At 56.3% G+C, this 14,027-nt stretch overlaps 2 protein-coding genes across 3 annotated transcripts in view; both read left to right on the top strand.

Annotated features, from left to right (window-relative positions):
- The window catches only part of COL23A1 (collagen type XXIII alpha 1 chain), a 322,014-nt gene extending 320,200 nt beyond the window's left edge, over window positions 1–1,814 (top strand). The window contains exons 28-29 of the mRNA XM_072840567.1: window positions 258–296; window positions 731–1,814. Of these exons, the coding sequence (XP_072696668.1) occupies window positions 258–296; window positions 731–733 (42 nt within the window). The 3' untranslated portion in view covers window positions 734–1,814. The remainder of the gene's footprint in view (window positions 1–257; window positions 297–730) is intronic.
- A 4,083-nt stretch (window positions 1,815–5,897) lies between these two features.
- PHYKPL (5-phosphohydroxy-L-lysine phospho-lyase) overlaps window positions 5,898–14,027 on the top strand; it is a 34,020-nt gene continuing 25,890 nt past the window's right edge. For both annotated transcript variants that reach the window (XR_012037660.1, XM_072840568.1), the window contains exons 1-8: window positions 5,898–6,037; window positions 6,815–6,933; window positions 8,169–8,328; window positions 11,297–11,371; window positions 11,912–11,999; window positions 12,077–12,193; window positions 13,144–13,226; window positions 13,459–13,684. Coding sequence is in view for 1 of the 2 variants with exons in the window: in XM_072840568.1 (XP_072696669.1) it covers window positions 5,979–6,037; window positions 6,815–6,933; window positions 8,169–8,328; window positions 11,297–11,371; window positions 11,912–11,999; window positions 12,077–12,193; window positions 13,144–13,226; window positions 13,459–13,684 (927 nt within the window). In the remaining variant the exon portion in view is untranslated. The remainder of the gene's footprint in view (window positions 6,038–6,814; window positions 6,934–8,168; window positions 8,329–11,296; window positions 11,372–11,911; window positions 12,000–12,076; window positions 12,194–13,143; window positions 13,227–13,458; window positions 13,685–14,027) is intronic.

The raw sequence follows: 14,027 nt of genomic DNA on the forward strand, positions 1-14,027 counted from the left end.
ATTCAAGCACAAGTCCTGGTTCTGTCCCCTGCTGGAATGTCCCAACAAAGCCCCACAGGGGTGCACTCACTCAGAGTGAACACAGGCCCTCGTGTCTCATCTCGTGACCCAACTACCTAGGTGAAGGAGCATTTGGGCCCTGCTTCAGGGGCCTCCTCCCACAGGGCAAGACTCCCTACACCCAGGGCAAGACTATTTGGAGTGTAGGGAGCTGATCGGTCCCCCATCCCCATCGCTGAAACATTTCTCTTTTCCAGGGCCCTGATGGACTGCCAGTGCCTGGCTGCTGGCATAAGGTACCTCACAGGGGAGAGTCTCTAGGACAGATTGGGAGGAGGGGGCCAGCAAGGGGGGCTGTGGGGGCTGGTATCTGCAGCTCCCCACACAGGGACAGAATAGCCGGGTTTCCCATGATGATGTGACCCTAGTTTTGACTCTCCCATCATGTGGCCCAGGGCTTGGGGCTGTGGTCCTAGGTGGTGATGCACGGCCCACCCTGTTGGTTATTCTGGGCTTACTCGGCACCTGGCCCAGCTAGGGCAAAGCCACCCACGTACCCTGGGACTTCGTCCCAACTGCCCTACTGAGGGGGGTGGGGAAGCCATGAGCTGGGGATGAGAGATTTGAGGGCACACCTGTTCTAGAAAAATTGGGCAGGACAGGAAACCCAGACCAGGGCGAGGCCTCTGGGGCCTCCCTCCTCACCTTCCGCCTGTCTCTTCTCTTCCAGTGACCCCCGTACCCAGCCACAACCTGTACAGTTGCGTGTGGACGTTTTTAATTTTTGTAAAAAAAAAAACAAAAAACAAAAAACAGTAATATATTGATCTTTTTTTCACGGGATGCACCACCTGTGGCCTTCTAACATTCAAGAGTGTGCCTGGCCCAGTGCCAGAATGATCAGCATGTGAAGCTGGCCGGAAAGTAGACAGGCCAGTCCAGGGGAGCTGTGTACTTGGTTGAGGGGGCAGCCATGAGACTTGGCTTATCCCAGAAAGGAGACGAGGGTGAAAGTGTCTGGCTCAGGAGAGGCTGCAAAGATGCTGGGTTGGGCCTTCAGCCACCTGATTAGCAGAGAGACTGCCCCCTGAACCCTGGAGCCCTGGAGCCCACTCCATCCAGAAGGGTCCCAGCCTCTCTGGCCTGTGGACTCAGCCACAACCAGCTGCCCACCCCTTAGTGCCCGTCTGGGCCCTGGGTTCCCCAGGGCAGGATCAGATTCCTGCCCAGCACTTGCAGCCGGGTGCTGGGAGCTCTGGGGGGCACCCCCAGCAGGCCTAGCTCCCACCAAGTCCAGTAGGCTTCAGGAGCCCAGCCTGCCAAGAGAACATGTGTCCTCTGGCCTGGAGAAGAGGCCACGCACTGTCACCACTGCCTGTGGACCCAGCTGCAAAGAAGCCTCGTGATCCCTGAGTGTGGAGGACAGTGGGTCCCAGACTGGAGTGGCTGCCACTTCCCGCCTGTCTCGCATCACCCAAAAGAAGGTCATGACAGGACTTTGAGAGCCCAAGGAGACTGGCCTGCAGCTCAGAGTTTGGGTTGCACCGGCCTCAGCTCTCCCACCCAAGAGAACTCTGGTCAGCCTGCCTCAACTGCCCCTTCGGATGAGCTGTGCAGACCAAGAAAGCCTCGGGGCTGGTTCTGGGCTATAGCCTGAGCAGGGGGTCTGAGACCCAGCCACTGGTGCCCTGAGGAGAGAGGCTTCCCCACCCCTGGCAAGGGATCCCAGCTGCAACCTCCATCCAGTACAGCTGCTTGCCTCCCTTCTCTGTATAGACGGAAACTGCCGCGTGTAATAAACCACAATGTGTGTATGGGTGTGCTTCTCCTTGCACACTGCCGCTGAGCACCTCTGGGGGTGGGGGGAGGGACAAGGGGACGCTCCCCAGATCAGAGCCACCCCAGAAACCAGAGGAAGTTTGTTCAAGGTCAGGGCAGAGATAGGGTTTGGGGTTAGAAAGACAGACCCACAGCCGGGCTCTGCCATATGCCGGCTCAGCCCTGTGTCCTCTCACTCATGTCATGGAGTTCCCAGATGCTCCTCTGATCCAGTGACCAATGACTGCTGCATGACAGATCACCTCCAAGCTTACCTTAAACCAATAATATTTCTCTCTCAATGGGCTCAGCCGGGTAGTTGTCACTCAAGCTCTCCCATGCATGGTGGTTGATGCTGGCTGGCAGCGGGGACCTCAGAGGGCCAGGACCCCTCTCTATGTGTCCTGGGCTTCTGCAGAGCATGGGTCCCCATGGTGATTGTCCCAGATCACCAGTGGCAGGCTGGTGACCTTTTGTGGCCAAGCCTCAGAAATCATATGGTATCACTTCCTGCCGGGATCAGAGGTACACCCTAATTCAATGGGTAAGAATTAACACTGTTATTTTAAGGAGAAAATGTGGGAGAGTGGATCTTGTTGCAGCTGTCACTTAGAAAATTCAAACCTACCACCTCCTCTGTAAAATGGGACAGCAATGTTTACCCCTGGGATGGGTCAGACACCAGAAAGCACTCATGGTTCTAAATCTCCTCCCTTCTCCACACCAAGTAGGGGAGCAAGCAAGGGCCACAGTCTTGCAGTGTTTCAACTTCCCTCATCCCAGCTCATCCTTGTAACGACCCTGGGAGAGAAGCCCAGTGAATATGTCTATTTCACAGATGACAAAATCAAGCACATCCAGGATAGTGTAGACAAGAACAGGCCTGCAGGTCTCCTTACAAGGGCTGACATCTAAGGAGGCCACGGTTCGAGATGTCCCCCATGACCTGCCCCAGACCAAGCTACATGGCCTCCTCACTATGCAGAAGAGGCCTGGCCATGTACTGCTAGGGAGGAAGAAAGTGTGATGTCCCCGCCTCTGTCTCCCTAAGTGGAAATAAGTGGCAGGCCATACTACTTGTCGGCCAGTTGTGTGGCTCACCGGGGAGGCCAGTAGTATGGAAAGGGACAGAAGCACAATGGGGCTCTGGCAACTGATGGAGATCACTGGGCACCCAAGCATCCTTTGGAGCCCCAGCATAACTTCACCAATCGAATGTGCTCCACAGTCTGTAATCCGCTCCTCCCTCCAGCCAGGTGCCTCCCTGGATCCCATAACCAGTCCCATGAAGGACAGGACCTATATGATTGGTGTCCCTGTTTCCACTTTATAAATGATGGAGCAGTTAGTCACCTCCCCAAGGACACACAGCCAGGACAGGGTGACAGGCAGATGGGGCCCAGGTTCTTGGATAACCACCAGTTTATCCTTCCAAATTGTCTGGCGGGGCATGGAGTCTGCTAGACAGTGTCCTGATGATGGGGGATTGGTAGGGCTATGCTCCTGGGGGGGCAGAAGCCACATGTTCCCACGGCCCCAGACATCCCAGCTCATTGGTGGCCCACTGCTGCCCCCTTGTGGCCGCACACCGTGTATCATCAGGTCTGCACATTTCACAAGCTTCAAAGTTCAAGCTGATGGAGTCCTCCAAGAGCTTGGGTTGGGGACAAGAGACTAGAAGAGTGAATGATGTGCTTCAGGTCCCAGCTGAGACTCGGGGTTGTCCCCTGCCTCACAGCTGAGCCTTAAGGACTGAAGCTTTGCGTCTCTGCAAAGAGAGGTAGCTCTGCCTCCAACCACCCCCTTCCAAAGCGAGGGAAGCACAATTACTGAGCCCCAGTGTGTGCCATGGCAGCTACACTAGCACAAGGATTACTATCCCCTTCTCCAGACGAACGGAGGTGGAAGAGGAATGGGCTTACCCAGGCTTCCTCCTGATCCCCAGGATACTGCTAGGAACACATGGGGTATGTGCGGTTGTCACAATGATTGGGGGACACTCCTGGCACTCAGATCCGGTTTCAGCCACTGCCTCCCATCCTCTGCCCTCTTGGCCTCTGATGGTACCTCGAAGCTGATGCATGAGGTAACAGAGGAGTAGTGGGCATAGGGCCCAGAGGCAAGGAGTGGGCTTTTCTGAGCAGGAAGGTGAAGCTTCCTGGTGTTGTACTGACCCTGTGGGAGACACTCTCCATCCAGGAAATAGCCGAGTCTGCTCAGACCTCCAGCTGTACTACCTCCTGGACCTGGACACCCCAGGAATGGATGAGATATGAACTGCAACCTTCACCCCCTTACCCCAAGGCAGGAAGAGTCCCTGAGCCAACCTGACTTCTCTGAGCTGCCAAAGATGGGGCCCAAACAGGATTCTCAGGCTCCCTACCCACCCACCCCCAACCCCTTCTATTTTATTTATTTATTTATTTATTTATTTATTTATTTATTTATTTATTTATTTTTAGGTACAAATTATTTTTTATGTTTTTTCTGGGGGGGGAGGGAAATCAGGACAGTCCTTCTAAATCAGTTTGGGAAGACAAAGAAGTTCGGAAATGGATGGTGGTGATGGTTGCACGATGTGAATGTACTGAATCCCACTGAATTGTACACTTTAAAATGGTTTCAGGGCAGTCCCGGTGACTCAGCGGTTTAGCGTGGCCTTCGCCCAGGGCATGATTGTGGAGCCCCGGGATTGAGTCCTGCATGGGGCTCCCAGCATGGAGCCTCCTCCTCCTCCCTCTGCCTGTGTCTCTGCCCACCTCCCTCTTCTCTCTGTCTTATGAATAAATAAAATATTTTAAAAATAAAATAAAAATGGTTTCAGTGGTACGGTTATTTATATGATACCACAATTTTTTTTTTTAGATTTTATTTATTTATTCATGAAAGACACGGAGAGAGAGGCAGAGACACAGGCAGAGGGAGAAGCAGGCTCCCTGCAGGGAGTGCCCTGCAGCACTGGATCCCAGGACCCTGGATACAACCTGAGCCGAAGGCAGACCCTCAACCACTGAGCCACCCAGGTGCCCCCATACCACCACAATTAAAAAAAAAAAACAAATTCCAAATGTTCTTTAATAAATACGTTAAGCATTTTACAGCAATGGGGAAGAGATGAAGAAATCAGCGATGAGGGAGCGAAGCAGGGAGGAGGCTGAAACTCATGAAAGGTGGCAGAAGGGAACCTCCTCTTCCTCAGCCTGTTCAGGATGCAACCCAGGTCCCTTGTTCTGAGAGGCTTGCCAAGGCACAAAGTCCCAGGGCCTCACCCCAGTTGGGGTTAGCTCTCTGGTAGCCCAGCTGCCCAGCCCATGGGGGATGATTGCTTGCTTCTCATTCACTGGACTGACCATCAGACAGACCCTGACTGGAGTCCAGCCTGGGCTCCACACTTGCTCTGTGCCTGGGAGCAAAGCCTCCCTCCTTCCGGGCTGGGTCTCCCGGCCACGCACTGGAAGGCTCAGCAGGCCTCCCAACTCTCTTCCTGCCTCGACACTGCATGGGCTCTCTGAGAGTTCCGACGTCTCTGCTCCCCCTGCCTGGGTGCCAGCAGGAGGCGTGCTGCCCATGCCCGTGACCCCCCCCCCCCCCGGTCAGTCCCGGCAGTGACACTGAGCCCTCCCGCTGCTGGTTCAGGAGACTGGGAAGTCGGAAGTCGCAGGTCGGCCCCAGGCACGCAGCCCCCTGCCGCGCACCGACCGTCTCCTCTCCCACCCTGAGGCCCCGGGCTAGGTGTCTGTCACCCATCCCCGGTTAACGCTCACGGGGCAGCCCATGCGATACAGCAGGAGGCGACCGGAGCCTCAGCCCTGACCTCAGAAGGCTGCTGCGAGACGGAGCCGCAGCGGGCTCACCCCGGAGCCCTTCCTTCGCGGAGGGAAAGTGCAGCGTCGGGAGAGACGCAAGGGCGGGGCCGGGGCAGGGCTCGAGATGGGCCTGTGGGCGGGGCCTGGGCGGGGCCTGGGCGGGGCCTGGGCGGGGGGCGGCGCTCGAGATGGGCCGGGGCGGGGCGGGGCCGGGCCGGGGCGGGGCCGGGCCGGGGGCGGGGCTCGAGATGGGCCGGGCCGGGGCGGGGCCGGGGCGGAGCGGAGCGGGGCCTGGCGGCCGAGCACGCGAGAGGCCTCTCGGCGCAGTCTCCGCGCGGCTACGCGCCCGGTGCCATGGCCGCCGATCGGCGCGGGAAGGTCGAGACGCTGGCCCTGAGGCGGCGGCTGCTAAGGTACCGAGACGGTAGCGAGGGGCGGTGCGCGCCCGCACGACGCGCGCACGTTGAGCGCGGAGCCCGCGGAGCCGGCGGAGCCCCGGGACCGCAGCCCCGGCCGCGCGGCCCCAGCTCCGCGCCGCCCCCGCCCCCGCCCCCGCCCCCGCCCCCGCGCGCCCTCGCCGGGCCGCCCCACTGCGCTCCCTGAAGGCCTCTGCCCCGGCTCCGGGCAGGACCTCCTCCGGGACCTGGGCCTGGCCGGAGGGTGACCCGGAAGGGGACTGAAGGTTCAGACGAAGGGTGGGCGTGGGGGGGCGTTTCTCGGGAAGCCTTAGAGGGACGGTCCACCCAGCACCGGGAGGGCGCGTGAGGCAGCCCCGGCGGGAGCTAGGGGCCGACCCCGGCGGGCTACGGAGACGCTCGGAGGCGCTCGGCCGGCCGGGACCCTCAGGACCGAGCGGCGGCCACCTGATGGGGCGCCCTCCCTCGCCGCCCTGAGGGGCCCCCACCTTCCCTTGGGGATCCAAGGGACTAAGGCGGGCACCTGCAGAAATGAGCAGGGCCATACAGCCTCCCAGTGACTTAGGCAGTTTCACTTGGAGCCGCTTCTGAGCCATCACTTTCCTCCTTCCCAGCCACCTGTACAGTGGGGGTCTAGAAGCAGGGAAGCACACTGCGCCCTTCAAGCTTTTGTGCCTTCCAGAAACTCGGGGGGAAGGGGACGGTGTCTGCGGCGGGTGCTCTTGTCCCGTCAGGTCTTCAGACGTGGCTGTCCCCTGCTTGCTGTCCCCACAGCAATTCTTGCAGACTCTTTTATCCTGAGGATCCTATTAAGATTGTCCGGGGCCAAGGACAGTATTTGTATGATGAACAGGGTGCAGAATACCTCGACTGTATCAACAACGTGGCTCATGGTTAGTATCATACCGCGGGCCGGTGGGGCAGGGGAGGGGGCTGAGGCTGTGAACCTGGTCCCGGGTGATCCCGAGATTGTAGAGACAGGTGGAGAGCTTGAGCTGAGCAGAGGAGCCCAGTCTTTCAGGTGTAGCTACTGTAGAGTTTCCGCGCGGCTGCTGTGCTAAACCAGACAAACCTAGGTCTGAAGTCCAGTTCCTCTTGGGACTGGGGGCCAGCTCAGAGAGCGTCATTCCACCTGGCCGTGACCAGCCACACAGCAGAGCCCTGGCCAGGTGCTGGGGGTCATGGCAGGGCTTCAGCCCCAGCGACCTTCTCAGGTGCTAAGCAAGGAAACTGAAGTAGGAATTCAGCTGTCCAGGTGGGGCTGCCAGAGCTGATGGAGCCAAAGGGAGCCTGTAACCCAGCAGACATATTAGGAGTTAATGAAGTAGAGGGTAAAAGCAGGGTCTCTAGGGGCACCTGGATGGCTTAGTCGGTTAAGCATCCTCCTTCAGCTCTGGTCATGATCTCAGGGTCCTGGGATCAAGCCCCTGCTCAGCCGGGAGCCTGCTTGTCCCTCTCCCCCTGCCCCTACCCACCCCCACACACACTTGTTCTCTCAATCTCTCTCTCTCTCAAGTAAATAATTAAAATCTTCAAAACAAAAAATGCAGGGCCTCTAGTCCAGACTACCTGAGTTCATGTCCCTGCCTTCCACTTAACTCTGTGCTCCTGGGCAAGCTACTTAATTCTCTGTGCTTCAGTTTGCTGATCTGCAAAATAAACGTAATATTTACCTCAAGGTGTTTTGGAGAAATAAGTGAGTTAATTTGGATAATTTGCTTTGAGTGTGCCTGGCACGTGGTGAGCCCTCAGCACATGTTCACTGTTGTAACCCCTGGCTGTTGGCAATCAGCATTGCCTCCAGCCCCCCTGACTAGCAAAGAGGTCGGGCCTGCCCGCAGACGCGCCCCACATACTGTCTGTCGAACAGGCCTCAAGAAGCTCCCTTAAAGACCTGGATTTGCTAGATAGGGATTTTGTCAACGACGTTTTTCTTCTGCCAGAATCTCAGGGACGCCTTTCCGGAACCAGCATCTCTGTCACACACACCTGTCTTCAGACTCCCCTCTCTCCTCCCCACCCCTCCCCCACAACTGCTCTGCTAGGTTTATGGATGGGGCCAGGCTGGGGAGGCCCAGTGGGACTGGCTGAGCAGAGCCACCATGTAATGGAGGTGGCCCTCTTCCAGTTGGCCACTGCCACCCTCTCGTGGTCCAGGCGGCACACGAACAGAACCAGGTGCTCAACACCAACAGCCGATACCTGCACGACAACATCGTGGATTATGCACAGAGGCTCTCAGAGACCCTGCCGGAGAAGCTGTCTGTGTTTTATTTCCTGAATTCTGGGTAAGTGGACTTTGGCCAGCCCCCAGCAAGAGGGTGAGATGCTGAAGACTGACAGAACTGCTCACATGGGCGAAACCTAGTGCAGCTGACCCAATGTGCCCTGGGGGAGAGGCAGCCTTGGCCTGGCTGGCCGGGTGCCCGCATCCCCAGCTGTAGACCCTGGCGCTGACTCTGTTGGGTCCAGTTTTCTGGTCTCTTACTAAGGCATGCCATTACCTCCGTTCCGTGACTGCCAGTTCCGTGATTGTCCTTGGGACTTACCTAGGTGATCTGTTCCCTTGTTTCTGCCCTATGAATATCCATCGCAGCTCGGGGGTTACAGCCGAAATCCCTGCCCCAAGGTTGCTCAGTGAGGAATGAAAACCTTGAGTGGTCCTTCACAGAAATGCAGAATTACTAAGAGGGGCCATTGTCTGGAGGAGAAATAAGGGACCTGATGAGGCAGAGATGCAGTGAGGGGCTCCAGGCTTGCTCGGAGAGGGTCAGAGAAGGCTGCCCTGAAGGAACACTATGGGGCAAAGAGCTGATGAGCAGGAAGGAAGCTGCCCACATTGGAAGTGGAAGTGTTCTTGTCAGGGTTCCTCAGCACCCAGAATAGCCAGTGCAAAGCCCTGCAGCATGGCACCCGGCACACTTGAGGACCCAAAGGGGGAGGGGCGGGTATGAGCCAACACATTCCAAGTGAGAAATTTGTTTTTATCCTAAGGGTGTTGGGAAGCCATCTGAGGGTTTTAACCAGGCAAGTGAGGGCTTCCTCAGGGCTGAGGAAGAGCAAGAATGGACATTGATAGGCACCAGCTCAGCGGCCTGGTTGACAGGTGATGGTAGCTCACACTAGGAGTGGCAGTGGGAACAGAAATGGCAGATGATGATGTGTGCATAGAACCAACCTAGCCCACCTGGGAGAGCACGTTCCTACAAATCCTGTGCCCTGGCATGTGGAATCTAGTGATGAGCGTTACCATCATCATTGTCATTCTCACACACCAGTCCCCAGTAATTTCTAGGAAGTGGAATTTCCCATCTTCGTTTTGCCAATAAGGAAACAGTCGTTCAAAGAAAGGATCCAGCTTGGCCCAGGGTCATCCACATGGGAGAAGGCAAAGCCAGCACCAGTACGTCTCTGGGAAGAGCTGAGAGCTAGGTCCAGGAGTCAGAGCTCCCTGGGCAGTGGGGACAGTGATATTTGCTAGTTTACTCCACCACATTCACTCTGGATTCCAGTGACTTCCACATTGCCAAACCAGTGGCCTCTTTGCTGTCTTTGTCTTGTTCTGTCTCACAGCAGTGTCGCTAGTGTTGCCACTTTCTGGAAATGCTCTCTGGTCTTGCTCCAGATTTCTGCAGCTGTCTTTCTGAGCCTTCTCCCTCTGTGATCTCATCCGTTCCCATGGGCTTAGATATCGTCCATGTGCTGGTGATTCCCAAATTTGTGTCTCAAGCCCAGGCGCTGCCCACGTGTGCCAGGTGCAAGGTTCCAACAGCCTACTTCTGGACCATCTCCAACTTGATGTGTCCAAAAGGAGTTGGTTGTCTTCTGCCAACACCTGGTGTGGGACCAGGGCACAGGCTCTCCTGGCCATTCCCAGGATGCCATTCCCAGGATGATATCCCCCGTCAAGGCCACCTCCACCCTGTCTTCCCTCATAAACGGCAGTATCATCTGCATCTCTGCTCCAGGCAGGAACCGCACACCCTCCCAGGCTCGCATCATGTCCCCATCGTCTGTCACCAGGTTTGTCTTCTACCTCTGTCTTCTACCATCTTTCTGCTCTCCATGGTGTCCTCCTAGCTCTCCTCCCCACCCCTTCTATTCCATTAGGCCCACACAGCCAGAGGCCTCCTCCCCAAGTAGGAGCTGAATCATGTCCCTTCTCAGATTAAAACTCTTCAGAGGTGCCTGGCACAGGCTCAGTCGGCAGAGTTTTTGACTCTTGATCTTGGGGTTGTGAGTTCAAGCTTCACACAGAGTGAGTTCAAGGCCCCCGTATTATTTTAAAAAATAAAATCTTTTAAAAACACAAAACAACTCTTCAGTAGCTTGGCACGGCACAGTGAAGAAAATCCGGCACCTTCCAAGGCCCTGTATGCAAGGCCCCGGAGTGTCTCTCCTGAACTGGGTTACTTACACTGCCTAGAACCTTTCCCCTGGGGACCCCGTTCAGGTGGCATCTCCTCCCCGAGTTTTTCCCTGACCCCTGTCAGGTTGGGCTACCATGACAACACCACAGACTGGGAGACTTACGTGATATAAATGTATTTCTCCTGCTCCTGGAGGCCAACATCCAAGAAGAGGGGCTCAGCAGCTTTGGCTTCTTTTAGGCTGTCTCCCTGGTATATGATTGGCCACCTTCCTGCTGAGTCTTCACTGGGCGTTCTCTATCTCCACGCCTCTTGTGTCTCCGTGTGTCCACATTTCCTCTTAGGAGGACTCAGGTCAGATTGGATTAGGGCCTGCTCTGCCCACCTCATTTTAATTGAATCACCTCTTTAAAAGCCCTATTTCCAAATACAGTCACATTCGTAGCTGCTAGGGGTTAGGGCTTCAGCATAGGAATTTGGGGGCACACAATTCAGCCCATCAGACCTCTTTATCTGAAGGAAGCGTCTGCGTGATTCTCTTGGGACACTTCTCAAAATGATCATTCTTTCATTTTTTTTTCATTTTTGTTTTGTTTCGGCTTGACTTGGCCTCCCTGACACATATTAGAATGTAAGTTCCAGGAGGGCCAGGACCTTTCATTTACTACTCCTCCCCCTACCACCACCCAACTCTTAGCACATAAAAGGCATCTGATAAAATTTTCACTGAATGAATGAGCTCAAACGACTCACAAGTGGTATCCTGAGGATCTTCCTGCTGCTGAAAGGGCTCCTCATTTCCTCCTGGTTTCTCGGTAGGAAGCATATATCCATAAGGAAAGCCCTTGGACAGCTGTCTGAGCAATGCCATCCTTTTCTGTCACAGGTCAGAAGCCAATGACCTGGCCCTGAGGCTGGCCCGCCAATACACAGGACACTGGGACGTGGTGGTATTAGACCAGTAAGTGCCCTTTCAGGAGCCTGGGTCTACCACTTACTGGGGATCAGTAAGGCTCAAGCTTTGAGTGCCTTGGGCAGGAGGATGAGGGGCCTGGGCTACTAGAGGGAAGCATAAGGACCAGGCCACAGAGACACCCCTACATACACCAGGGGGCACTTCCCCCAGGCCTCTTCTGGGAATAAGGGATGCTTTGTAATGTCACGAGAATTGGCCCCATGCTTTAGGTATTGAGTATCTGCTATGCATGAGGCCCAGGGCTAGAGCATTATCCCCTTCAAGATTCATGACAGTTCTGCAAAAGAAACCTCCCCCTGCGCCAACTTCACAGAGGAGAGCACTGAATCCAGAGAGGTTAAATGATAAGTCACCAATACCTAGCTAGTAAATGGCCTTTCAGGAAGTCTTGCTGGTTCCCAGCCCCAGAACTTGGGGACTGGGTTGGGTCGGTCTTCCTGTGGCTCCTGATATGAGGAGACAGTCATTGGGGCTGGGCCATGGAGTCCGTGCCACCCAGGCCTGAGCCCTCCCTTCTCCCCTCAGTGCTTATCACGGTCACCTGAGCTCGCTGATCGACATCAGTCCCTACAAGTTCCGAGACCTGGATGGCCAGAAGGAATGGGTCCATGTGGTATGCACTGCCAAATTGGGCAATAGGTCGGTGCCCTCCCCCTGGCCTGAATGACACGGTGCTGTCACTCCCCACAGGCACCTCTCCCAGACACCTACCGGGGTCTATACCAGGAGGACCACCCCGATCCTGCTGGGGCCTACGCCAACGAGGTGAAGCGCGTGGTGAGCAGCGTGCAGGAGAAGGGCAGGAAGGTAACCACATCTGCAGGGTCCCATGAAATGGAACAGCAAGTGTCATTTCCTTCCCTACCAGCACAGTGCTCGACACTGGGGACCCTGAGAGACCCTGGAACTAGGGCCCACCTTTGAGGAATCTAGTAGGAGGTTTGGGTGCTCAGCAGGAAGTTTAGATAAAGACGTGTCCTAGGTGCTACCAGAGTCTAGGGATGCGGGCTGGACTGGTGTGGGTGTGAAGGAGGGTCCTCAGAGGAAGTGCTGCCTGATTTCAGTGAGGAGGAGCTAGCACTCACAGTGGGCAGGGGAGGGGCAGGTAGGAGAGGAAAGGCATCCTAAACAGAGGGGCGGCCTGAAAAGGTGGAACCCCATCAATGTGGGGTGGCCTGGCCGAGCTGGCAGGAGATGAGCCTGGAGAGGCAGGTGGGACCCCCCCACCCCAGTGCCATAGGACCACAAGGTCTGTGCTGGGCAGCTGAAGGCCACCGGGAACCTTTGAAGGGAGAGTAACAAGAGGGGATGCAGGAGGCCAAGGCAGAAAGCCCCACATGTGCCAGGAGGTAGGCGTGTCTGGGTGGAGGGCAGGAGACACAGACACAGGAGGTACCGAGATACAGACGCAGACAATGAGGAGGCAGAGGCTGTGCTGACTCATGGATCATGGATGGAAGCCACGTTTCTCTCCATGGGGGGGACAGGAGTCACCAGGCAGGGACAGGGAAGCCCATGGGGGAGGAATCCGTGGGTTTCATCTGGGACATGCTAAATACAAGGGGCCCGGAGAGTCCCACATGGTAAGAGTTGGTTTGCTTCTCGAGAGAAAACCCAATCACAGGCCAGATGTGATCCGGAGCTCAAGGTGACCACATGGCAACGCTGGCGACTCCTCTCGCCAAGGAGCCAGCGCTGAGCCAGCATACCACCCCATGTCTCCACGGGGTGGCCCCAGCATCCTGTCTCATCCACAGATTGCAGCATTCTTCGTGGAGTCTCTGCCCAGTGTCGCGGGGCAGATCATCCCCCCTGCCGGCTTCTTCCAGGAAGTGGCAGAGTGAGTAGCCCTGAGGGGGGCGCTATAATGGGGCTTCCCGACATTTGTTCCTAATTCCAGCCTCAGCTTGGCCTCTTGACCAGAAAGAAATGGTGGCCCTGAGAAAGCCAGACGCCTGCCTGATGCCCCCACCTTGTTGCTGGCAGAGCCAGGTTTCAGAGTCCAGGACCCCCCAGCTCTGGTCCCATCCCTCTTGCCACAGACCCCATCAGCTGTGTGTCCTCTGCTACAGGCACATCCACGGGGCCGGAGGGGTCTTTGTCGCAGACGAGATTCAAGTGGGCTTTGGCCGAGTAGGCAAGCACTTCTGGGCCTTCCAGCTGCAGGGAGAAGACTTTGTCCCCGACATTGTCACCATGGGCAAGTCCATTGGCAATGGCCACCCTGTAGCCTGCGTGGCCACAACCCAAGCTGTGGCAAGGGCCTTCGAAGCCACTGGCGTTGAGTACTTCAACACGGTGAGTGCAGGCTCTGGGACAAGGGGGCACTGTGGATTCTGCTGGGCCTCAGCCTGCTTGTCCTTAGTGGGCAGAGGCCACAGCCCTTCCCCTATACCCAGCACAGACTTCTAAGATGCTGCCCTCGGGGGGTTCCCACAGATCAGAGGAAAAAACACACAACCTTTAAAAAGTAGCATTGATCCAAAAACTGTCACAAGAGAGCATGCCTTGTCTCGTCTGCAGGAAGAATACAAGGGGCCCTCCCTTCCCCAGATGCTACTGCTGTGTGCCAGGCTCTGCTCCTGGGCCGATGCAGATGTGTCAAGAGTTCCATCTGTATGGGTGCCTACTGTCTGGGAGC

Source organism: Canis lupus, chromosome 10 (genome assembly GCF_048164855.1).
Source record: "Canis lupus baileyi chromosome 10, mCanLup2.hap1, whole genome shotgun sequence".
Taxonomy (NCBI): domain Eukaryota; kingdom Metazoa; phylum Chordata; class Mammalia; order Carnivora; family Canidae; genus Canis; species Canis lupus.